The sequence below is a fragment of the Aulonocara stuartgranti genome (genome assembly GCF_965226115.1).
Source record: "Aulonocara stuartgranti genome assembly, chromosome: 16".
Classification (NCBI taxonomy): domain Eukaryota; kingdom Metazoa; phylum Chordata; class Actinopteri; order Cichliformes; family Cichlidae; genus Aulonocara; species Aulonocara stuartgranti.
This window is the reverse complement of record NC_138952.1, coordinates 15,413,412-15,437,679: the sequence shown is the minus strand read 5'-3', so window position 1 is coordinate 15,437,679 and position 24,268 is coordinate 15,413,412. Positions and strand designations below refer to the sequence as shown.

The 24,268-nt window shown below is 40.7% G+C and overlaps 2 protein-coding genes across 12 annotated transcripts in view; both read left to right on the top strand.

Moving 5' to 3' along the window:
- LOC309690252 (bromodomain adjacent to zinc finger domain protein 2B-like) overlaps nt 1–6,472 on the top strand; it is a 52,924-nt gene extending 46,452 nt beyond the window's left edge. For 9 of the 11 annotated variants that reach the window (XM_082507204.1, XM_082507205.1, XM_082507206.1 and 6 more), the window contains 14 exons: nt 311–385; nt 516–750; nt 838–900; nt 1,520–1,664; nt 1,776–2,431; nt 2,624–2,909; nt 3,074–3,229; nt 3,404–3,558; nt 3,709–3,914; nt 4,120–4,255; nt 4,667–4,813; nt 4,986–5,263; nt 5,481–5,624; nt 5,742–6,472. In XM_082507204.1, coding sequence (XP_082363330.1) covers nt 311–385; nt 516–750; nt 838–900; nt 1,520–1,664; nt 1,776–2,431; nt 2,624–2,909; nt 3,074–3,229; nt 3,404–3,558; nt 3,709–3,914; nt 4,120–4,255; nt 4,667–4,813; nt 4,986–5,263; nt 5,481–5,624; nt 5,742–5,889 — 2,830 coding nt within the window. In that variant the 3' untranslated portion in view covers nt 5,890–6,472. The remainder of the gene's footprint in view (nt 1–310; nt 386–515; nt 751–837; nt 901–1,519; nt 1,665–1,775; nt 2,432–2,623; nt 2,910–3,073; nt 3,230–3,403; nt 3,559–3,708; nt 3,915–4,119; nt 4,256–4,666; nt 4,814–4,985; nt 5,264–5,480; nt 5,625–5,741) is intronic. The other 2 variants (XM_082507201.1, XM_082507203.1) reach the window with 2 other exon arrangements.
- Nucleotides 6,473–7,476: 1,004 nt separating this feature from the next.
- Nucleotides 7,477–23,621, top strand: LOC309690258 (WD repeat, SAM and U-box domain-containing protein 1). Its single transcript, XM_082507225.1, is given in 13 exon segments — nt 7,477–9,592; nt 10,690–10,877; nt 11,410–11,496; nt 12,892–12,985; nt 13,496–13,529; nt 13,698–13,738; nt 13,853–13,936; nt 14,137–14,243; nt 14,798–14,827; nt 17,863–18,039; nt 22,962–23,096; nt 23,231–23,380; nt 23,383–23,621. Coding segments are annotated over 13 exon segments (1,560 nt in total). The 5' UTR covers nt 7,477–9,194; the 3' UTR covers nt 23,418–23,621.
- Nucleotides 23,622–24,268: the final 647 nt, after the last annotated feature.

The following is a 24,268-nucleotide window of genomic DNA, read 5'->3' as shown; positions in this document are numbered from 1 at the left end:
TCAGCCAGACGAGTGTGTGTTAATTTTCTTTCTGTGCCTGAGAGTGGAACATTCAGGCTTGTTTTATTCATGGAGTCTTCAGTTTTAATGGAATAGCTGAAGTATTAAAAGGAATATGACAAATCGTGGCCTGATTGACAGTTTCACAAGGTTGCATCAAACTACGTGGCATCAATTTTTTATTAGCTCTACACTTTGAAGCACATCTGGTGCACACTGCAATGCATTGAAAATGCCTCATCCTCTTGCACAAAAAGGTCACCGAAATGTCGGTTTCGACATTTTTTTTTATTTTTTATTTGTTTTTCAGTGAGATCGACAAAAACATAGATTATATGACCAACCTGAGGAAGGATAAGTGGGTTGTTGAGGGAAAGCTTCGGAAGTAAGTATACGTGATTTCGGCTGTTGTTCAAAGATTCTTGTGCATGCACTTGGACATTTTGTGACCAGCACTTACTTTTTTCCTATGTTGTTTTTTTTTTTCTTCTTTTTTTTTTTTCCTTTTTTGAAAGACTGAGGAGTATCCACACCAAGAAGACGGGGAAGAAAGACAACAGTTGGGCAGGAGAGAACAACCATGCCTTTGTGCTCGTCAGTGTTCAAAACAAATCCAAGAGGAAAGAAGGGGACAGTGAAGAAGAGGAAGATGAGGACGATGACAGTGAAGACCAAAGAGATGACGAGGAGGAGGAGGAAGAAGAAGCAGGTGGAAAAAGAGGAAAGAAAACAGACATATGTGAAGAGGAGGTCAGTGGAAACATAATGCTGTTAACTTGAGCCTCTGACTAAATCTGTGCTGATTATGGCAATAGTCCACTTTTTTTTTCCATGTAGGATGACAGTGTACGCTCTGCCAGCATCGAGGAACTTGAGAAACAGATTGAGAAAACATACAAGGTAAATGAAACCCCAATCTCAAGAATTACTCATAAATGTAAAGTACCCAGGAGTGGTAGAAAAATAATAATAAAAAGATGTGCACACATCAAGGTAGCATTTAACTACACTGAATGGTTGAAATGCTACTAGGTGAACGCAGGAAATAATTGGTTACAATTTACAGATTATTATTTTGAGTACTTAACAGTCACATGATGCATTTTATTCTCATATTTTGACTGATTTGTTTGCCAGAAATAAAATGTAATATGAGGATCTATTATAACAAACCAGCATGAAGTGCACAGCATCGACCACTGAACTGCAAACATGTTCAGTGATTCAAACTTAACACAGCAATGACTCATAAGCAAAACTCTGTTAGTAAGATAAGTACTGAGCAACAAAACAATTTTCATAAATTAGCCTTTAGTTTCCTATAGGAACATGGGTCTCCCTGTACACTTGGTTTGTGGTTACAAATTAGAAGAGTCCTGTTGAAATTCACACATGCAATTGGAATTTTGTGTGCTTAGTGTAGTAAAATGTGGCCTTCATAATGTTTTTTTCTCTCTGTTACCACTCCCAGGTTCTGTGTGAGTGGGTTAATAACTTCCTGAACTTTGTGTCTCTCTAGCAACAGAGTCAGATTAGACAGAAGCTGTTTGACTCCTCCCACTTACTGCGCTCTGTGATGATTGGCCAGGACAGATACAAGCGGCGCTACTGGGTCCTTCCACAGTGCAGTGGCATTTTTGTTGAAGGCACTGAGAGCAGTGAAGGTGCAAAACAAAACCAATGTCTCCTTTGGTCGTTGTTTAGTGTGTTTAGGATCAAAATCCTTACTGATTTCTTTTTTGTTTTTAACATTGTTTTCATTTTATGTTACTTAGGCTGTGAAGTGGAGGAGGAGGAGAGAAGAAGACAGTGGGCTACTGAGGTGATCGGAGTAAAAGGGGAGCAGTTGGAACAGACAAATCCGGTGGTCTCCAGCTCCACACAGAGCACAGACAATGATACAGCTAGCCAGCAGGACAAAGACAATCTCTTCCTCCAAAAACCTGGCTCTTTATCTAAGCTCAGCAAACTTCTAGAAGTAGGCAAAATGGGTCAAGATTCAGACATCAATACACAGAACAGTCATTCTTTTAAAGTCCCCACCACGGCTTCTTATCCTTCGTATCCTGCCTCACAGATAGTCCCTACTCAGCAGGGTCTGATGGATAAATTGGACACTGCGGTGCCATTTCTGCTCAGTGCTACTCAGCTGAAAAGCATTCACTGGGTGACCCAGAGTCCTCAGTCCAGCCTTCATTATGACCAGCTGTCCAAGACACTGACTGAAAAAAGCAGCCAGTGGTTTAGCCTATTTCCTCGCTCTCCCTGCGATGAGTCCTCAGTGACCTCTGGTTCCAGTCCACCAGTTTCCTCATCTTCTCCACAACCCATCAGAACCAAATCCCCCTCTTTCCTCTCCACTAATCTCTCAGCTACAGATAGCTACAACACTACTCCTGGGATCAGTAACACAGAATTGCCTATCTTTCAGGTTGGTGGATAACAATAATGCATCTCCATCTCAGATAGAAGGATCAGTTCATGAGTTTTTAGAGCGCTGATAAGTGTTGCAAGAATTAGTCCATATTACATCACAATTTTTCCTTTGTTGGACCATGCATGTGGCATTGGAATAAAACTGTAATCTGATCATAATTCTGAGTGTATGCATTTTTATTCTCAGCAAGTAAAGTCTGGCATTCATGAAGGCAGACTGACACAGCATGACATGTCTAGCTCAGTGGCAAGTCCCAGCCTGCCCTTCTCTGGCACACCTCTACCCCCTATGGTGGATCTAGCTTCACAGCATGCAGAGGGTCATGGAAATGAAGCCTCTTTTCTGGAAAATAACTCTATCAACAAGTGCGAGACCTCAGAGTCCCCAAGTGACAAGTCCACTTGTGCCTCATATGCTGCCATAGAGGGGGCCAAAACCCAAGACTACCCTTATCCTCGGCCCATCCCAGAGGGTAAGAACGGCACGCTGCCAGTATGCACAAATCAGATATGCTGGACTGAACATATCTATTGCCCAGACAGCAACAGAATATGCCGTGGCGATTGTCAGTCGAACAAACAAATGTTGCTAGAATTGAAAAGCACAGTCACTTCTCCAATTTGTGTGTGTTTCCAGAAATGCTGCATGGCTGGTGGAGTGTGTCTGACATGGAGAACCTGCACAGTCTGGTCAAGACCCTCCATTGCCGGGGCATCAGAGAGAAGGCCTTGCAGAAACAGATCCAAAAACATATGGAGCATATGACCAAGCTCTGTGAGAACAGCAAAGATGGTGGGTTCACATTTCCTTTGAGAGTCGGCAGACATTCAGCATTTCATGATTTTTAAAAGTATTGTTATTTGAGTTTTTAATGTGATGTGACACATTTGGCTATGGAATTTCTTTTTTAAAAGCGTTCCTTAGAAAGCAGTTTGCTTTAATGTTTTCATACATATTTGGTGGCAGCTATTGGTGTGACAGGGATGGAAAAGCAGGAGGTAAGCAAGGAGGCAGTGGAGAGCTGGTGTGTTGAGGAGAAGGCCATGGAGGTGGACATTCGCCTGCTGCGACAGGTTGAAGCTCTGGAGAGGAAAGTCATCTCCGCCAGCCTGCAGGTCAAGGTAGTGACGAGCATTTCAGCTGTTTAGAAAACCTCAGTGTTTATTCTAATTATTTCCTCGGAAAGGCCATTGAAATTTTCTTTAATATATATACCTGTGTGATTAAAATAAGGTGTTGTGATGGCCATATTTCCCTGATATCTCTGTCAGGGTTGGATGCACCCTGAGCCCCAGTCTGACAGTAAGGATCTGGTCTATCATGAGCACAAGCCCTTCTCTTCCCTGGCTCAGGAAAACAAAAGAGAGAGAGACGCCAGTCAAGAAGATGTTCCTGGCTCTATGGTGCGGCGGCCCAACAATCCCCTTGACATAGCGGTTACTAGGCTGGCAGAACTTGAGAGGAACATTGAGCGAAGGTACTTTACGAGATCTTAAAATACCACTTGTCAGACACAGGCCACCTTGCCTGTCTTTGTATTAGAAGTAGAAAATAACAATGCAAGATTCAGGACACCAGAAAGAAGAACTTGCAACTCTTTTTTTTTTTTTTTGTACAATTGACTTGTTCTCATGTTTCTCAGTTAATTTTACAAGTGGTCTTACTTCCCGTGACCTTTTAAGCAGTGAGGAGGAGGTGGCTCCTGGGATGAGACTGTGGCGCAAATCCCTCGGTCAAGTCCGCAGCTCAGCTCAGCTGTCACTCTGCATTCAGCAGCTGCAGAAATCCATTGCCTGGGAACGAGCCATCATGAAAGTGGTTGGTGTCACCTGCTTTCACTGCACGTTTCTCTCTCTCTCTTCATCACAGATTTGTTTACCTTATTTGATCGCATATAATAAGAGTCACCATGCAGTCTTATAAGCTGCATAGCTTCTCATTCAGTTTCATGAAAACTAATTTAAAAATATACAAGCCTTCTTAAAAACAGTCAAGGATACCAACGCAGGATGGCACAGATAGCTGGTTAAAGCTCTGGAGAAGGTTTAAATGCAGGAAAGATTTGGTAGCAGTTATATATCTCATTCACAATAAATCACTATTTTTTATAATCTTTTTCAGTATCTCACTAATCTGTTTTAGCTTTAATTAAACCAGTTGGGGTAATCTATTACAATTTTTAAAGAGGGATGCTCATTTTCCTGCACCGTTTGTTGCTGTTGTTTCCAGCACTGCCAGTTCTGTCAAAAAGGAGATAATGAAGAGCTGCTCTTACTCTGTGATGGCTGTGATAGAGGCTGCCACACTTACTGCCATAAACCCAAGATCAATACAGTGCCTGATGGGGACTGGTTTTGTCCAGCTTGTGAGTCAAAGGTACATCAGCGTCCCCTGAGGGATTGATCATAGAGCCAATATTCTTTTGTGTGTGTGTGTGTGTTGTTGTTCTGGGTTTTTTGCTATTCATTTTTCAGCTCTCTGTTCATATCTATCTACCTGTGTGATGTTTAATGTGGCTCCACAGTCCTCTGCGTGTTCTTTCATACAGGAAAGCGGTCAATACCCTCATAGTAGGAAGCAGCAGAGCCGAACAGCTGGAGGAGGGAAGGAAAGCGTCGAGGGAAAACGAAGCATTAAGCCATCTGTGGATGGAGAGCTCATCAGTGAGGAGGATGCCAGAAGCAACAATGTGCCAAAGAAAGGTACCAAGGAGGTCAAAAAGAGGAAAGCAGACAACAGCCCACCCAGCTCCCAGGCCAAATTTGACAGCCCCATCTACTGTGCAAAAAAAGCCAAAACGCACAAAGATGAGCTGGGAATATGCCGGTACGCACATGCATATACTTACTGTGCAATTAGATCCTAGAAGCTTGATAATATAGCTTATGTCATTGTTTAAAATTATTAGGCTCCTGTGACACATTTTTATAATAGAATTCACATTTTAAATCACTAAAGGGTAAACAAATCAGACCGTTGTAGTGAAAAGTCATATATTTGCAATGCAAAAAGCTCAGCTGTGTCTGCTCTTTGTTCCCTGCAGAGTGCTGCTGGCTGAGCTGGAGGCCCATCAGGATGCCTGGCCTTTTCTCACCCCAGTCAACCACAGAGCTGTTCCTGGATACAGAAAAGTCATCAAGAAACCGATGGACTTCTCCACCATCAAGGAGAAGCTAACCAGTAACCAGTATGTGTTGTTGTAGTTTTTAGGATGTTTTCATAACATATCTTATTCCTAATTTTACATTTTATGACTCGGACAGTGCTCATGAGTTGAAATTAAACCCATTTCTAATCATTACAGGTATTTAAACTTGGAGACATTCATCATCGACGTGAACCTGGTTTTCGATAACTGTGAGAGATTTAACGAAGATGACTCTGAAATCGGACGAGCCGGCCACAGGATGAGGAGATTCTTCGACAAGCGATGGACTGAATTCTTGCAGTGAACACATTCCAAAGTGGACATGTCCAACTTTCTCATGGGTGTCGGAGGCCTTCTCTTCACCTGTGACCCCAAGTGACTACATGGTTATAATAAATCAATGTGCAGTTTGAAGGACAGGACTGTGGTCTGTCTGCAAGTGTAGGCAAAACACTTAATGGATTTGTATCTTCAAGTGCAATACTGTTTTGTTTATTGAAACACACTGACTGTTCGGCTCAATGTTGTTTGTGCGAAATACAATATTGAGCAGGGACTTTACTTTTTTATCATCGGTACTAAGTTATATCTCTGTGTGTGCTGTATGTGTATTTATTTTCTCAACTACTTTACATTGCATTCTTTTCAAAGCAGAGGCACGAGACTTACAATGTAACAACTGTTGAATAAATGAAAAAAGCATTACTAACCGTACCAACAGTTCCTCTGTCTAAATGCATTCACAAGTTCACTGAGTAATGCAAAGAGGGATCACTGACACATTAAGTGCTAATTCTTTCACTCAAGTCATAGTTATTACATGTTAAGTGTATTTTTACTGCACGGTCTTGATGAAGATGATATCATTGCATAAGGATGGTCGTAGCACTTAATCTGAATATCCACTCAAAGCACTCCTCAGAATTGTAGTGCCTGACTCTGAGGAGGATGTTTTTCTTTTTCTATATGCAGTGTGTGTACTGTATGTGTCCTGCACAGTATATCGTAGGAAACATTTGCAGGAGTTGTAATAGGAGCTTTCCTCCTCTTAAATGTGGTGCATAGTGTTTCATCTCCAAGCGTTTCCTTCAAACAGAGCCTTGTCAGACATCCCGTGGACTGACGTGAAACCTGCATTGGAGCTTTAATCCATCGGGGAGTCAGTGTCACGGACCGCTGGAGGCATCTCAAGACAGCTGAAGTCAGAAGACTTGAAGTAACTGCATTTTATTATGAAAATTGTGTAATGAGTAGTGACTTTTGTAGGAATATTATTTTTGAACACTGGTGTGGATGGATTAAATAAACCGGTTTTTCAAAATAGCAACACTAAGCCCTCGCTGCTGCTGTTAATATTTTTCTTAGGTACATTTTTCTTTTATTAATATCTCATATTTTAATTGTTTGTTTTCATCAGTTTGCTAAAGCTATAATAAAAATTCATATGCATGCACTAAATACACACACGTCTGTACCGGCATATTGCCAGCACATTTTTTGTCATCTTTGTGGGTTTTGGCTTTTTTTTGCACAGTAGATGGGGCTGTCAAACTTTGTCTGGGAGCTGGGTAGGCTGTCGTCTCCTTTCCTCTTTTTGACCTCCTTGGTACGTTTGTTTGGCGCGCTGTTGCTGCTGGCATCCTCCTCACTGATGAGCTCTCGTATCACAGATGGCTTAATACTTCATTTTCCCTCGCTGCTTTCCTTCCCTCCTCCAGCTGTTCAGCTCTGTTGCTTCCTGCTGTGAGGGTATTGACCGCTTTCCTGATTGAAAGAACACACAGAAGACTGTGGAGCCACATTGAATGTCACAGAGGCAGATAAATATGAATTGAGGATTATCATATCTTTGACAGAGCAGGAAACAAGAGGTACAGGCAAATAAAGAGTGTTCTTTTCTATATGTACCTGGAACTTTATGTTCAAGTGACTGTGGGGTAATTTATGACCTCAGCTGTATATTTATATTATAGAGAATGGGAGGGAAAAAAATATAGTTATAATTTAAATTTTTAAAAAATGATTACAGGTGGATGGGGTAGATAAGCCAGATTTAGTGCTGTAGAGTCATTGAGCCTAATACCTGATGTCCAAAGTTACAATGAAATGTGTTAATGACAAGATATTTGTTGTAATTTTTGTTACAAATATGAAAGTCAGTCGATATTTTTGGTGTTAAAATGGCTAAATATTTCCCCATTGTTATTAAACCAGCAAAACTTGTTACATAAGTGACCCCATTCTACATAGTTATAAATCTCTGTATCGCTCGCTGTTGTTATCAGTCATGTGATGATGAGGTGGACAATGTTTACAGTGCAGTGATGTCATTTTATATAATGCAGTCTGAAGTCATGACCTTATTACTCGCTTAAAAACACAAAAGAAACCCCCAAAAATCTGTTAAACCTGTAGGTAGTTAATCCGCAGCTGGTTTCCTCTGTGTATAGTATGCATAGCTGGATGCTTTCATATCAAGAAAACAAAGGAAAATCTAAGTGTCTTTTGTGAAAATGCTTACACTCAATGTACAGTGTGTAAGAAACAACATGAAATCATCTTAAATGCTACATATTATGTACAAACTCTACCCAAACAGGAGTAGGTGGAAGTTTAACACGTATTGAGACCTGCTCCTTTTTCACAAAAAAGAGAATAAACTTAATATGTTCAGCTTTACTTCCTCTCCACTGATCCAAAAAACAGATAAGACAAGGCTTCAATCGATCACTGAGAAGGCTATCTATATACCTGCAGTTTGTATTACCTGGCTGTCACCAGCATGAGTCCAGTGTCTTGGGAGGACTATCTCTTTAGAGTCATACTGTTTGGCAAGTGTCACTTGGTAGGAAGAAAATCCTCCCAATGTTTGCAGATTTATGTAGGTGATGTGGTCATTTCCAGAAGGAAACTGTAGGATTTTTTTTCTGTCCACTTTGAGCACCACAATGCACTATTTGTAGTCTAGGACAAAGAAGATCTCTCTACACTCGTTTATGTGGCAACAGAGGACAGGAGATATGTAAACATACATAAATGTGTATATGTTTAAAAAAAAAAAAATTATATATATGAGTCAAGTATGGAGTCTTTCAGTCATATGATAGATAAACAGCACTACAGGGCAGAGGAAAAGTGCTTAAATTATATGTAAAAGGATTTGGATGCATCCAAATACTAGTGTTTACATGTTCATTTATTTTACTATTAGAGGTACTCAAAAAAAATTCTAACTTGCCTCACTGCATACATATTATATGCAAATGTTATTTATATGCATGTATATAAAATCTCAGGTTATAGTCAATTAAATTATACAAAATGAAAACACTTGACTGTAAACATTGTGTAACTCCGTATCACATGACCGATAACAGCGAGAGACACAGATTTACAGCCGAGTAGAAAGAGGAAGTCGAGAAGCAGTTGCTGAGCCATAAGGAGCAACAGGTTGTGGTGACAGCTTTGTGACTTTGCTCTCTTTGGGCGAAGCGGGTAGGACAGCAGGGAGAAGAGGCGAAATCAGCTGGTTTCGTGCAGGAATATCTGAGTATTTTGCGCCACCTTGTGAGCCAACCTCTTCCAAGCCAACAGCACATCTGTCACAAAATGGTGTCTTTAAATTGCACTCTCCGACATCATACAGATGAGGTCACCTGCTGTGCCTTCTCTCCATCCCTCCTGGCGACCTCCTCCGGTGATAAAACGCTCCGTGTTTATACCACGGCCGACTTCTCGGAGCTTCCCTTTTCTCCTCTCAGGGGTCACGGCTACGGGGTCCACTGCTGCTGCTTCAGCTCCTGCGGCAGCTTCCTGCTCAGCTGCTCCACAGACGGCTCTGTCATCTTGTGGAGCGCCGAAACAGGTGAGGTGAAGGCTACGCTCGAGCACCCAGGCCGCAGTCCTCTCAGAGTTTGCGCACTGGCGCCAGACTCCTCTCTCCTGCTGGCAGGAGCCTGCGATGGCACCGCGGCCCTCTGGGACTTCCGCTCCAAAACGCTACGCAGGTACAATAAGCATCACACAGGGTCACAGTGACAATTTTAGTATAATTAATGTAATCTTCTCCAAATATGAATGTCAAAATATGCCTTAGTTAATATTAAAATAAGAGCTAACTAGTCAGACTCTTATCCAATCCGAGGTCATTTTTCTCTGTTTCCAAATAGTTTTTTGTCCACGTGACTGGAACAAAAAACAAACTACAAATTCACACGTGAAAAATGTTTTTCAGTATTTTTGTTCAAAACCAATAACGGAGTCAATAAAATATTTGCTTACTGATAAATGTCAGCTATCTGAACATGGAGTGCTTTCTTAACCCTTCTGTGTGCGGTCTTGACATAACAGTTGTACAAGTTGAGACTGGAGGTTAATAATTGAACTGGGAAAGTCTGAATCACTCTTTCCACCTTTAGAAACCTCTCTCAGCCATTATCAGCAGATGGAGTCATCGCACACATCAGTGTCTCTTCAGATTCTCTTCATGTTGCACAAAATGTAACTTGAATTTTCTATTAGACACACAAATCAAAACGGTGAGAAGGGAATAGAAAATAAACTAAAAAAATGATCTTGACATAAAGGAAAGGATCTCTTAATACATAAAACATCTTTCTACAGGATCTTTAAGTAACTGAGCTCTAATAAAGTTTTGAAACTTGCTTTGTTAATCTTCAACAGACTGGAGTAATTGTCTTAAAGTTATTGCAGGTTCGTCTTCAAGTTACAGCTCTGTCATCACAGACAGATGGAACAAAATCACAGAGGAACCAGCTAGACAAACACGGAAGCAGCCAACTCAGTAATTCTGATTAAATAAGCCAATTAAAAAAGCATTTTATCAGGATTATTTTGTGTTTTAATCCTCTGATTTTTCACTTTTGTGCTCTGGAACAGCTTTTCTGAGCACCCCTAGGCCTGCTGTGTGTCTCTGATTAATACCCACAGGTGGTTTAAATCATTAAACTCAGTGCAGGACTCCACAGCCTAAACAAATTAAATTTCCCTCCTTCGAATTTTACACACTTCCTGATAAACCTTGAAGTCTAAAGCGAGTCACACTCAAGTTGGTGCCAACATCCCCCTCCCCCCCCCCTCGCAGATGTGCCACCGTAAGCGAGGCCAGCGTCGTGGCTTGCTGCTTCTCTCCATGTGCCCAGATGTTTGTGACCGGCTGCACCCGTGGAGACCTCAAACTCTGGGATGCTTACACCAGCCTTCTGCACGCTGAGAAGGACGCTCACGACCTGGGAGTCACCTGTTGCTGCTTTGCAGCCCAGTTCATCGTTAGTAAGTTCTCTTCATTTGTTACTACTGCTGTAGAAATTCATCTGAAAATAAAATATGAGACATCAGCTGCGTTTATTGGTTTTACGTCAGGGTAAATGGGATTTCTATCTATCTTCTCACATTTTTCATCTAAATGGTGCTGGTAAATTGAGTCAAATCTTTAGAACTACAGATTCCTGTTCAAAATAAAAGTTGACCATCTCAGTTACTCACCTCATTTTCTGTGGGGCTTTTTCCCTCATCAAAACTCTTTTGCAATTTCATTGCTTTTGCTCTCCTTCCTTAGTTCCTTTTGCATTAGGTTCATCTTGCACAATTTTCAGTTTAAAAGCAACTTGCATGTAATCCTAGAAGCAAAGTACCTGGCTCCAATAAAGACACTTGTTATGTTAGTGTTACTGCTGTATGTGCTGTAATGAATGGGTTGCAGCTAAAAAGCAGGCCGTCAGATGATATTTGCCGCCCTCTGCTTTCAGACGCATTCAAGCATGAATCTTAACAAAAAGGGGATGTGGCTTCTTTGGCTCTGCAGATGGCTGCTGTGTGGAGTTTCGACTGGCCTCCTGCGGACAGGACAGCCAGCTGAAAATATGGATTGTTTCCCAGCGTGAAGGAGCAGGTAGGCCGACCCCTCTGCCCCAGCTTCCCCACCTGAGTGCTCCCTCACTCGATTGCCGAGCGGGAGAGACAGGGAGGGAGAGTGTGCTGACTGCTTCAACCTTGAAACCTCTCTGCAGAATAGAAGAATTTTATTAGTGTGTGGAGTAAATCAGCTGCAGACTGACTCATTAATAATGGATCACTTTAAGACATTCTGCTGAAATACAGCAGCAGCAGCAGAGGTGTGTGTGCGTGTGAGTGTGTGAGAAAGAGTTGGAAGGAAATCAGTTGCATGTATCCATGATGACATTTACATCTTGTACAAGCAGCAGCAGAGGAGGAACATTTGTGTATGTTCACACGTACGTACCCCGGCTACAGACTGTATTTTTCATTATGTATGTGAACACACCATGTTGTTAGGTTCCAATATGTGTTGCTATGGTAACAGCCATTTCTTGGGAGGATTTGATGTGTCCCACGTGGTGACCCAAGTCCGTGGAGATTTTTTTTTTTCCTTTATCTCCGAGGGACACCAGACAACGTCTGTCCTCATTTCATTATGCTTTAGATTTTTTTTATTTTTTTTGTCCTCAGATGTGAAGGAGGTTGAGCTCGGCCTTTTTTGAAATGTGCACTTATCTTGTCTTGGCATGAGGACTGTGCGCTCGAACCTCTCTTCCACTATTTTATGAAAAAGAGACTCAAGTGTACGTGATTTAGGGAAGCAAGGGGCGCATTTCAAAGCTGAGATTGCTGTCGAAATGGAACATTTTTTCTAGTCCCCGCTTTTGTTTTTGTGTGAGTGTGTACAAGCCCCATGTGTTCACGGAAAAATCTCTAATTCCAGCTTTGCATATTAGCTCCATGGGTCGAGCCTTTAATGCTGTCAGATCTGAAGCATTCCCTTCAAGTCACCTATCAACACATGCTGACATCTCCAATCCACACGTCACATTTGTTTAGTTTATTTTGGTCTCACTTGTATAGTTAATTTGTCGGGTTTAATCAGGCGTTACGGTTTTCTACTCCACTGTGGTGTTTCACATCAATCAGGAATATGCCTGGAAATAACACATTAACCTCCCAGAGAAAATGGTGTGTTTATGTTTTATTGCTGAAGAGAAAAAGGGGAGAAGGTTTGACTTAATGCATGTGTATTCGCAGGATGATTATATAAATGCTGCTGCAGATCAGTTGGTTTTAGCATGAAGAATTAATGCAGTCGATGTGAGTTTATTGGCAAAAATAAAAATCATTTGTTTCCAAGTAGTTGTCAGCAGGGGGCACAGCTACAAGGGGGAAAAAAGTCATCTACCTCTACTTCTTTTTCTGGACTTCAGTCAACTGCTGAGATCGAATACAGACACAATTTAACTTTGGTCTCATCTTGCTTGTGTGTGTTGAACCCCAGCCTGTACCATGAAGCTGCTTCAGACTCTCACCAGCCAGACGGCCCCAGTTCTGTCTTGTGCCTTCTCCTCTGATGGAGAATGGGTTGTCTCGGGGTAAGACGCTAATCACACTCTCTGTCACAAACATACACACACATGAAAATCACTTCCTCCAGTGTTTTCATCCCATAATTCCCCCTGCTTCAGCAACTAATTATTGATATTTGTACCTTTCAGGTCACGTTTAATATTCTATTTGTGTTATTAGTTCCTATCATAATTTGATACAATTCATATTCAAATTAATTTTTTTCTGTCTGCATTTTCTTTCTGCGCTTTAAACGGCCGTGCCATGGTGAGCACTGATCGTGCTGTTCTCTCAGTCGACCACAGGAGGAGTGCATTTTGTTATCATATAGCTTCTGCTCGGTCCTTCTGTTGTCCCTGGCTGAAATTCAAACACGCTGAAGGTTAATCTGTGCTCTGCGTGGTGGGTTTTCGTGTGTGTGTGTGTGTTTATTTTAGAAAAGAATCCCTTTTTTCTGCTCATTATTCTACAATGTGAATGCACGCATATGCACGCCGCAAATGAAGTTGACTTTGTTTACTCTAAATATTCAACAGCTCCGTGGATAAAAGTGTCGCAGTATATGATGCGGTAAGTAAAGCGCAAACACGCCACCCATAATATGGGGTTGGGGGGGAGGTTTGTTGTTGTTTGCTGCTATAGTTAACTGTGGTCGAGGACTTCTAAACAATAAATCACAGCGTCCATAAACACAGATGTCAAACATTCCCGTTTCGTGTGTTTGGACTTTGTGTACAGAGCCTGGGAACCGTGCTCCAAACTTTGAAACAACATGACAGGTAAATGACCCGGCCTGACCTCCCACCGCAATGCAATCTCTGCAGCTATTAGACAAACAGCAGAATAGGAGTCCTGGTGTTTCAGATCAAAAAGTGTGATTTTTGCTTGATTAGCTTTTCCCAGAAGCACCGGGTGCAGTGGTGCAAAAGTATATTCCCCGGCACTGCTTTTGCACCGTCATTGATGTGGCACCACAGGTAAGAAGCAGCACACCGCTTTGATGTCCTTGAAAGAGTTTAAGATGCTGCACGATCTAAGGCTAGTTTTTTGGGGGGGGTTTTCCTTTCGTAAGTGTCGAGGGAACCAGATTTTTAAGGCCGCTCTCTTCCTGTGCCAGTTTCAGTCAATTACACACACACACCTTTCACATTCCCGTTCCTCTTGCTCCTTCCTGCAGGTATGTAACCACCGTTGCGCTATCTCCCACCTTTCCCTGGATTGCAACGGGCTCTATGGACAGATCGGTAAACGTGTGGAGAATTGGAGATGAGGATGACAGCACTGGTAAATACTCAGCAGAGGATTGTTTAAGTTGGCACCAGCAAATGCACAATCACTCCTCTTTTTAAAACAAAATGTTAGCAGTGGTACAAAGCCCAGAAGCCATTTGCAGCGCCAAAGATTCCCAAAAGAGTGTTTTGGGAGTTGTCCAGCCAGAGAAGCTCCTATTACATGTGTACTCCTGTCTGGCTGCAGTGTCTAGAGGAGGAATTGTGATTGATGTTTATTAGTGCAGCAGGGCAAAGTACCACTGAGCCTTGGAAGGCTGTTCCTATGGAGGCAAACACTGCTTAAAACCAAAAAAAAGGTTATACCACAACATGAAAGAAAATATTTGGAATACTAAATGAAAAGGTGCAATCGTTAGACATCTGGAAGCCTTGAAGCTTCATCATTGCAGCTTCCCTATCTGCCATTAGTCAGGCTGATGTTGACAAAGTAAATTCCATCTCTATGAAGATCTGCCTTTTTTTATGCCTCTCTCTATCTCCCCTTTAATCTTGTTTCTTTCTCTCGTTTCACACATTGAACCTATTCCCTTTTATGTTTTTCGGCAGCAGCTGAATCAAAGGAGACACAGTGCCAAGGTAAATAAATGCATCACACTGTTTTGCCCTTAGAAATCTTCAGTTATTCAGCTACTCTTTCAGCTTAAACCAGTGCTGATTTATTTTAATTCTTCACATTCTTTATGGATGGTCCAGGTCTCAGCATCTAGTACAGCTGCTTGGATAATTCAATTTGTGGATCTACTGTTTTGTTTTTACTTGTGATGGTTTTTTGTTTGTCGTTTATTGTGCAGCACTGTACAAAAGTCTCGAGCCGACCCTCATTTTTCCATATTTTGCTAGTAAACCCAAACTTAGAATTATTAAACATATGCAAAGGACTTTCAAAGTTCTCTGGATGCTGGCTGCCTTTTGTTCTGACTGGTAGTGTCCCATTGTGTGTGTTTTTTATATCTAGGTATGCTTTTACTGCATTGGCGGTGTGTTTGGGATCATTGTCATGCCAAAAATGAATCTGTTTTCAATCACACTTCCCAGATAGTATTGCATGGTGAATCAGAATCTGATCGTTCTTTTGTTTTTGTTCATAATTCCATCGAAAATCCATCGATTTTCACAAGATCTCCAACAACACAGGCTGAAATGCAGCCCAGAACCAAGAAAGAGCCAAATTTCCCCTTGTGGGACAATTAAAGGATTATTCTATTCTATTCTATTCTATTCTAATCATGTAGACACAGAGCCACTGCAGGCTGAGGTTTAGACAACATTATAAAAAAATGAAAGATTAAATTAAACAATAAAATAAGCGAAGCATGAATATCTGGACATGTGATTTTAGTTGATTATGTAGCAGTTGATCATAAAATGATCGTGCGATCCCTCCAGATTACCGGATTACTTTATTAGCCCAAATCACCTGATAGTTCACCTTATACCTTTTGTATGTATTCATATATGGTATGCTTATTAAGGTGGTTTAACATAACCACTGTTTCTGTGCAGCTGCAAGCTGCTTTGCAACCCACCTTCACCTTTTCTTTTCTTTCTGACCTTTTCATTGTTATCACTGATGCCTGCTCTGTTGTGTTGCTCTCACTGCAGCTGGGCTCAGCTTAGTTTTCCTAGTGTTTTTTTTTCCCACAATCATTTCCAAAAACAGAGCCATAATGTTAAAACTAAAGAAGTGTTGTTTTGACTATAGTGGCCTGGAGTGAAGTGTATGATGTTGAATACTCTCTAAAACTATAGTAGTGGTCATAAATGACAACTTGCTCCTAGAGTAATTAGTCTGTGTTTGCCTCATCTCTTGGTTAATGAGCATTATGAATGAATGAACAGGAAGGTCTTTAGAGCAGCGGTCCCCAACCTTTTTTGCGCCACGGACCGGTTTATGCCCGACAATATTTTCACGGACCGGCCTTTAAAGTGTCGCGGATAAATACAACAAAATAAAACTAGTACTGGTACTAAAAAAAAGAAGATTCATTCATAACACACGTGAAAAGACCCAGGAAAACAGAGTTAACGATAAAAAACGATAACAAAATAACGCTAAAAACCCTGAAAAAAAAACCAAAACCCTGAAAACCATACATTTCACACCCGAGCCTCAACTCTCGCGGCCTGGTACCAAACGACTCACGGACCGGTACCGGTCCATGGCCCGGGGGTTGGGGACCGCTGCTTTGGAGAACTGACCTGAAAATAAACCAATAGGTTTTTTGAAGCGAAGAAATGTGTCACCAAGTGTAGATAGTTTGGGTTTTTTTTTTTTCAGTAACAATGAGAGTCTTTTGCAGAAAAACGTGCCTTCAGGATATGGTTTTGCAGGCTAATGTAGGACTGATTTATTGTTGGGATTTGTTGACAAGAAGAAATGAAGCTCGCCAGTCTATAAGATGTAGAGAATGGAAATGATGAAGAAGTCTTCATATGTGAATCTGTCTGAGTAATCAAACGCAGCATTCTGAGCTATTTCAGTCAACTGCCATGCTTTGACACAGTGTTACCAGCTCCTTAGACTTGGAGACTCGAGGTGCTGCTGCCAGGGCTGCAGAGAGGAGCTCCTGCTTTTGTGCACGCTGGTTGACCGTCATGGGTTACTTGAAATTTAATGGAGCTCAGCTATCATTAATTCCACCTGTGCTTTCACTACTGTGACAAGTCAAGAATTCAGCTTTGAAAAGGGTCTATGGAAGGTTTTGCATCACCTCAGATTTAACATTCAGTTTCCAGGAGAAAGCCCTCTTTTTTTTTCCACAGTCAGACAGAAAACAGCTTAAATAATTTACTATTTTTATTTATTTATCATTTATTATTATTATCATTATTATCATTATCATAGCTGTTCTTATGTTATTGTTTTTTTAATGTCTAGATTTTGATTAGATTAGTTAAACATAACCCTGATTGGATTCAAATGCAGTCCAGCAACAGACATGTTTTCAGGTGGGCATTAAAGAGCAGAATTTTATGTGGAAGATTTTTTTTATTTTTTTATTTTAGGGTAGCAGAGACAGCAAGAGGTGGAGGGGAAAACCTAACACATGGTTAAGGTAGTAATGAGCTACACACCTCAAGTCTTCAGGTTTAATCCTGGTTAATGACTGCCAATGTGAACTATGAAGCTGCTGTGAGGTTTCATTAATGGGGCCAACGCACAACAGGCCAGTTTGTCGCCACGTTGTATGATGAATGATGGCCACATAGTGTCGCGAAGGTTGACGAGCTACATGCTGGCGGAGCCTGAAATAACACACCCCTGGGTTTCATTTTCTTTCCTTTGGGAGATCACATACTTGTGTGGGAGGTCAGGTGTGTGTGCTTGGAATACTCATAATGTGGGGCTACTGTTCAGCAACACTGGGGAAAAAGCAAGTCTCCACTGAACTACACCATGACAACTCAGTGTAAGGTTAGCATAAGATTAATGTAAATGTCCTCAGCATGTTTGAGTGTGCATCAAAGTAATTATCACTCACAGAGGGGACGTGTCCTTTTACTGTGGAGTGCGAATGGAATCTGTTTGTTTGACAACGGGTATGTTTTGTTGCAGGAGTTAGGGGAATAATCACAGAGCACTTCCTGGCTCCCTGTTGTGTGTTTTGCAGGAAGGAAGTTGCCAGGTCACTCCGGGTTGCTGCTCACTGATTGGTCAGAGGACGATGTGCAGACTTGGCTGCGTGACGAGGGACTAGTGGAGCTCGTCGGTGTCTTTAAAGCCAACAACATTGATGGACCAGAGCTTAGCCAGCTGAACAAGGAAACAGCAGCTGAGCTTGGAATTGGTGAGGATGGAATTTAAAGCAACCACTAACATCAGTGTACACTTCACTGACACACACTGGGATTCTGTGCTTATGTGAGGATTTATTCCCTGATCCTAACACATAACAAGACTGAATTAGAAAGCATGATGTAAGCTGCTTTTATTGATGCTCTGATTTATTTTTTCCCCTCCAAAAACTCCTCCCAAATAGTGATGTGATTTAAGGGCGTGAAGCAGCAGCATGTCTGTCTGCTTATACAATCGCAAATCACGCTGGGATGACAGTACCCTGCTGGATGACCTTTACCTCGGGAACAATGATAATCCTGCTGACAACAAGATTAGTCCCCTCAGGTTCGACCAAGGTCACAGTGCAGAAAGGCTCCATACAAACTGTGGCCAGAAAAAAAGAAATCACAACTCATGTAGGCAGCAACATCACAGTACAGCTGCAAATAATGTGCAAATGTCAGCATTATTATCTCCACTGAAGCAATTAAACATTCACACAAATTCAAAAATGAAATTTACAGTGCCTTTCTTATTTCTTTTTGTTGGCATATTTGTCAAACTGAAACGTTTCAGATCATCAAACAAATTTGAATATCAGTTGAAGATAACCCAAATGAGTAAATACAAAATGCAGTTTGTGAATGATTTCAATTTATTAAGAGAAAAAAAGTTATCTGGCCTTTTGCGATAAAGTAGTTGTCACCCTGCCCCAGTTCACTAGCCACCGATCTCATTACTGTCAGATCTGTTGAATCAAGAAATCACCACAAAAAACATGCCACATCATGCCACAACCAAAAGAAACTTTAGAAGACATGAGAAACACAGTCATTGACATCTATCAGTTTGGAAATGGTTACAGCACCATTTCTAAGGCTTTGTGTTATCAGCGAACCACAGTGAGAGCCACACATGGAGAAAACTTGGAACAGCAGCGAGCCTTCCCAGGAGTGGCCAGCCTTCCAAAATTACTCCAGCAATGTATCGACAACTCAAAAGAAAAATAGGATCCTTGGGAGAGTTTCAAGGTGAAAGTCTGAGTCCAGTTACACATCGTGTAATACTAACACAGAATTTAGTAAAAAGAATATCATACCATGATGGTGGTAGTCAATGGTGTAGGGCTGCTTTGCTACTTTGGGGCCTGGACGACTTGCTGTAATTGATAAAACCTTGAGTTCTGCATTCTACCAGAAAATCCTGAAGGAGAATATCCACACTATGAAGGTCAAGCATTGTGCAGTAGGTCAATGATCCAAACTGAAAACCCCCAAAACAAAACCCCAAATTAAGGTTTTGGCCCAATTAAAGTCTAGACTTGAATTGAAATGAGCCGTTCATGCTCAAAAACCCTCCACGTGTGGTTGAATTAAAACAGTTCTGCAAGGAAAAGTGGACCAAGATTCCTCCACAGCGATGTGAAAGACTGCCAGTTATCTCAAACACTTGATTGTAGTTCTTGCTGCCAAGTGTTGCACAACAATTCATTAGGTTTAGGGGGTGATTACTTTTAAATTTTGGACCAAGTAAGTTTTAGATGTCATCATTTAACAACAGTATTTTGTATTAACTGAAGTTATTTTAGTCTAATATTGAAATTGGATTGATGATCTAAACATGTAAGTGTGTCAAATGTGCAAAAAATAAGAAATCAGGAAGGGGACAAATACTTCACACACTGTAAGGTTAAAATATTTTAGAATAGGTAGCCAGACAGAGTCAGGCTGTTACCCCTTTTCCCTCCTATGTATGTCAGCTTAGTAAAGTCCTATCTGGAGTTCTTTTTGTAAACACACAGTTTTAAAGGAAATTTGCAGTTTGCATGCTGCATTGGAGCCATAACGCCCAGAAATCCTGCCTCTTGCCTAATTGCGAGTACTTTGTGCCAATTGTAATCAGCTGAATCACAATCTCTCCCTTAATCACAGTAAAAGCACCCTCTTGCCTGTTGTTGGGTTTGCTTTAATTGGACAGTAGCAGAAGCGTTAAAGCCAACTTTCCCCCTGCTTGCTGTTCAGTAATGCAAAGCATGCCTTATGTCTTTTCCATGTGTTTGGTATGGAGGACAGCTCTCATCATTACCACAGAATGAGGACAGAGGAAACGGCAGATTGCCACATTTCGTGGCCTTTTTGTGCTGCACAACCAACAACTATCATTTTCCATCCATGCTGCTTGTGTAAATGTGTGCACATGCATAGACAAACAGTCGCTCACACATGCTGCAGACACACACAGAGCAAATTGGATTCCAGCGCACTTTACTCGATGAAATATTCATGAATCTTTGAGTAAGGGGAGGGGGGAAAAGTTCCTCCAATATAATTCGGCATATCTCTGTGGTAACAGCCTCATTCTGCACTTTTATTGTAGCCCTGCATCAAATTATCTATCTAAATGTAAAGTGGACGCTATAGTTCTAATGGCTTATGTCTCCACGAAAAAGATGTGTGGGAACTTATGGAAATCTTAAATGAAGCATTACCCTGTTAAGTGTAGTTTTTCCATCTAAGAGTCGTTTATTGGATGACTCAGATTGGTTCGGGGGGTTTCAATGTGAGAAGGCGTTTGATTGGACGCTGCAATTTTTCCAATAGGATCTGAACTACTTGTTGTTCCGACAGCACGTCTTCCCTGCTTCATCTGCGTTTCAACTTAAATGCAGCGTTTTCAAGGCACAGACTTAATGGTAAAGGCGAGTCAGTCTGTATAATGTGAGCGTGAATTCTTTCCTCCCTCCATCTCTGCTTCCTGCTCAGTGAATGAGTGCAAAATTAAGACAAACTCACAACATTTAATTTCCCCAGTAAGTGAAGTGACTGGTCCCCTGTGAGCATTAGCTGATTGTGAAGACCTCTCCAGTTTGTTGGAGGCTGATTGCATCCTATAAATGGATCAAATATTCACCAGTACATCATGATGTATGATAGAAACATTTAGAGCGCATACTGTATATCAGTATGAATTCAATTTCAACTATTGCACACGCCGCTATTTGCAAACCAAACTACACACAAACTATCCAGAAGTGTAATCATTAGAAACAACTTTAAGCCACAGTTGTATAAAAGTTGCAAAAATCCTTGCAACTTTGCATTTTTGCCATCCAAACTCAGTATTACATGACCTTGGCACATCAATGATAAACCTCAGTACAGCTCATGAAAACATTTCTTATTCACTCATCCAGGCCTGTATCTCCCTGTGAAGACACTAAGGTCAAGTCATTGAATTTTTTTCTTAAGTAAGAGAACACTCTGCATAGGTTATAAAAACAGTATGTGTGTGTGTGTGTGTGTATATATATATATATATATATATATATATATATATATATATATATATATATATATATATATATATATATACATATATATATATATACATATATATATATATACATATATACATATATATATATATACATATATACATATATATATATACATATATATATATATATATACTGGCCTTAGTTCAGGCCAGTATATAAATTAAAAATCTTACTTTCCAAACAGAACCTTATTCCAGTATGCAGAATTGATGGCAACAAAAAATATTCTCCAAATTTGCTGAAACAAACATGTCTGGTATGTTGTCTTCATACTGGTTAATTTCCATACAAGGTGTATATGATTTGCATATCACTAAAATCAGTTTTATTTCCATTTCACCCTGTGCACCAACTTGTTTGAAAGTGAGTTTTATTATAGACTGTATATCGAAGATGGACAAAACCAATGCAGCAATGGGTTTTGGAGTTACTTTTTTTTGTTTGTTTTTTTTTTGTTTTAGTTAGTAACGTTCATCTCTAGACTTAAATCACACAGATGAATATTATTTATAATTTGTGCTACATTACATACAAATAAAATGCTACACTTCTTGGATTGTCTGTAAAGCAACTGGATTAAAGAAACACAAACATGACTGAGAGGTCTGGTGCAATTACTCAGATTAGCAGAGAGTGTGGTAGTCTGCAGCTACTTAAAACTGTAATGTCCCTAAAAATTCACACTAAGCATAAATATAAAAATGAATTATCCATCCATTCTCTGCTGCCTATCCTTTTCAGGGTCGCTGGAGCCTATCCCAACTTTCTCGGGGCCACATTTGGTGTTAGTTAAACCATAAAGGCTGCATAAAATTTCCTGAAAATGTATTTTTTGTGACGTCAGCTTAAAATTTTTTGGATGCATGCGATGATTTAGCAGTCACCTATAGCGATAGGAAGGAATAAATGAGCTTTTTCTCTCTTTTTGTTTTGGCTGTCACCATATGTGAACCAAATCTTCAGGACTTGTGAAAGAAAATGTCACTGCAGCTGCTCTCTCTGTCTGAATGAGACCTACACCTCCACGGCACTGCCATTATACGCCGACACACCACTAATCATGTGCGGCTCTATAGGTCATCACTCCATTTTAGCTGGTGGTGAAATTTGCAGCTGACGATAAATTCACTGGGGGCTGTCAGTGGGCAGAGACATGCAGCTGTGTGCAGAGTGAGTTTCCTCTTTTTGGACCTGTTGGAGTTTAATTTCCAAGCAGGATAATGAGAGACGTTAGCTAAGCAGCCATCATGACACAGCGAGGTGTCTGGCTCTTTGTGTCTCAGTACAGAGTGATCATGTGCAAGTTCAGATTTATCCTCCCTTTTGTTCTGAGAGAGAACAAAGTCAGTCTGTTCAGTGCCTGCTGCCTTGCTGCGTCAACCCAAATTCATTGAAATCGCTATTGAATACCATTAACATACAACAGTCTTTGGTTGGTCTTTGTAAGGTAATGATAATGAGGTTTAAATGATGCCAAATGAAATGTTGAGACCAGCCTTTTTACTACATTTGAAAATTAACAAAAGGTGCACGGTACTCGATATAAATCACCATCATGGCTAAAAAGGACACTGAACGGCGTTTTGGTTTTTTAGAGTCGGTGGGCCTTCGTGGTCGTCTCCTGAGGAGAATCGAGGCCCTGAAGGCAGAGCAGAATGGTTCAGAAGCCCCAGATGAATTCCTGTGCCCAATCACCAGAGAGCTGATGAAGGATCCGGTCATTGCTGCAGGTTAGTTTACAAATTAAAAGCACTTGGTCCCTAGCGTCTTAAACTGAGCCAAAGATGGGGACAGCTTCACTATAAAGATTTTTACTTGTATTATCTCAGTGTATTTGGGATGTCACTGTATGTGTGCTCCACAGATGGCTATTCCTATGAGCGGGAATCTATTGAGAGCTGGATTAGAGGCAAGAATAAAACCAGCCCCATGACAAACCTTCCTCTGCAGACAACACTCCTCACCCCCAACAGGTCTCTGAAGATGGCTATAACGCGGTGGAAGTCGAACCAGGAGCTCAGAGTAGCTCAACATCTGATAACAAAAGCTGATTGAAGTAATTATGAATTTGTTCAGGGTGCTATTCAAGAGTCACATCTGGCGAAGTGATCAGAATCTGAGATCCCAGAGAAGTTGACTGATATTTATACAGTAAATAACTATTATTTTTAGCTATATTTTACATAACTGTCAAATATACTTGTATTTAAAGAGAGAATCTCTAAAGCAACACTGTAACTATGCAATTTTAATGTGCCTTTAAAAAAAATAAAGTGAAGTACAACTCAAAATCCTTTTTTTTTTTTTATAAAAAGAATAAAATGGGTTTGCTTTCACAGCCTTATTTGGACTGGCATGACTATTAGCATATCGCTAATGGAGGCTGATGCTAGAACTTTAGATTTACTGCATTTATCTGTGCAACTGGCATCACGTGTTTTTGACTGTGACTTGAGTTAGCATTATCAAAAATCGGTCATTATTTGGCTAATATTCAGCAACCTTTATATAATCTTACTCCAGTTATTAATTACTTACTAAGTACTATAGTGTGACATTTTAAAACCTACTGTAGCTTTACTCTGTTACTAACAGCTTGCAGTGGTTTATTCTAGCTCAGTAATTCTGGAAGATGCCATGTAAAACTGAATGCTGTTGTTTAAAAATCATCGTTGGGTCATAATGAAACTCCCACGAGGGTAAACCAATAGCTCACCCCCCACTAACCAACCATAGACTTAGCTTCTTGGTTTCAGTGGTGAAGATGGTGCATCTTAAACATGCAATAGTTGCAATGCCCAATTTTCAGGTATCGGTATTTTACTTGACTAGTTCTTTTTCTGGCATCTTTTCACATTTACTCCCTACATTTTCTTTTTAAAGGTAAAGATTGCTCAGTGGT